This window comes from Sphaeroforma arctica, assembly GCF_001186125.1.
Source record: "Sphaeroforma arctica JP610 unplaced genomic scaffold supercont1.6515, whole genome shotgun sequence".
NCBI lineage: Eukaryota > Ichthyosporea > Ichthyophonida > Sphaeroforma > Sphaeroforma arctica.
The window spans coordinates 844-1,637 of NW_014034043.1; the positions used below are offsets into that span (position 1 = coordinate 844).

The following is a 794-nucleotide window of genomic DNA, read 5'->3' on the forward strand; positions in this document are numbered from 1 at the left end:
GTGGGTGTGTGCGATTTCTACTTTGTCCTGCATCACTTTTGTATAGTGAATCAGCTTTGTTAGACATAGACTGCAGCCATTCACACCCTCGCACACATTTCTATTTGTATCTACATCACACGCATATGTACTCGCACATATTTTGCGTCCATTCCTAACTATACTTATACATGTACACACTTGCACACCTTTCTATTCACACACACGTACACACATACCCCTATGCCTCTATACTCGCACACTCTTTTGTATTCATAGCTTCACACATACTCGTCTCGATACATACCATTGACAGGTGACAATGGGTAGTCTGCAATCGGCTCTACTGGCACACTCTTTTGTATACATAATTTCACACATGCTCGTCTCGATACATACCATTGACAGGTGACTATGGGTAGTCTGCAATCGGCTCTACTGGGCTATGGGGTCTTCCAGGTCGCCCAGAGAGTGGGTGTGTGGGGATTCTCCGAGCCCATGTCAGTACAAGAGAATGTGATCATAACCACCACAGCGGTGGCTACAGCGACAATCCCATTGGCGGCCGGCTTTATCGGTAGGTCGAGAGGGTGGTACCTACGATTGTGTCTGTCAGGGGGATGTGGGTTGGTGATTGTATATGTGTTGCGCACAGGTGAATGTCAGGGTATGCACTACAATGACGGCTAGGGACAAAGGTGGATGCGTATCGGATTATCTACACAGATAGATATTAATTGAATAATAGATATATACATATACATATACATACACACACACACACACATACACACACACACACACACACACACACA

At 45.2% G+C, this 794-nt stretch overlaps 1 protein-coding gene across 1 annotated transcript; it reads left to right on the top strand.

Moving 5' to 3' along the window:
• Positions 1 to 393: 393 nt before the first annotated feature.
• Positions 394 to 556, top strand: SARC_15661 (hypothetical protein; the record flags this gene model as incomplete). The annotated part of the gene is made up of 1 exon (XM_014290224.1): positions 394 to 556. A coding segment is annotated over one exon (163 nt), but the record flags the coding sequence as incomplete, so codon positions are not given.
• Positions 557 to 794: the final 238 nt, after the last annotated feature.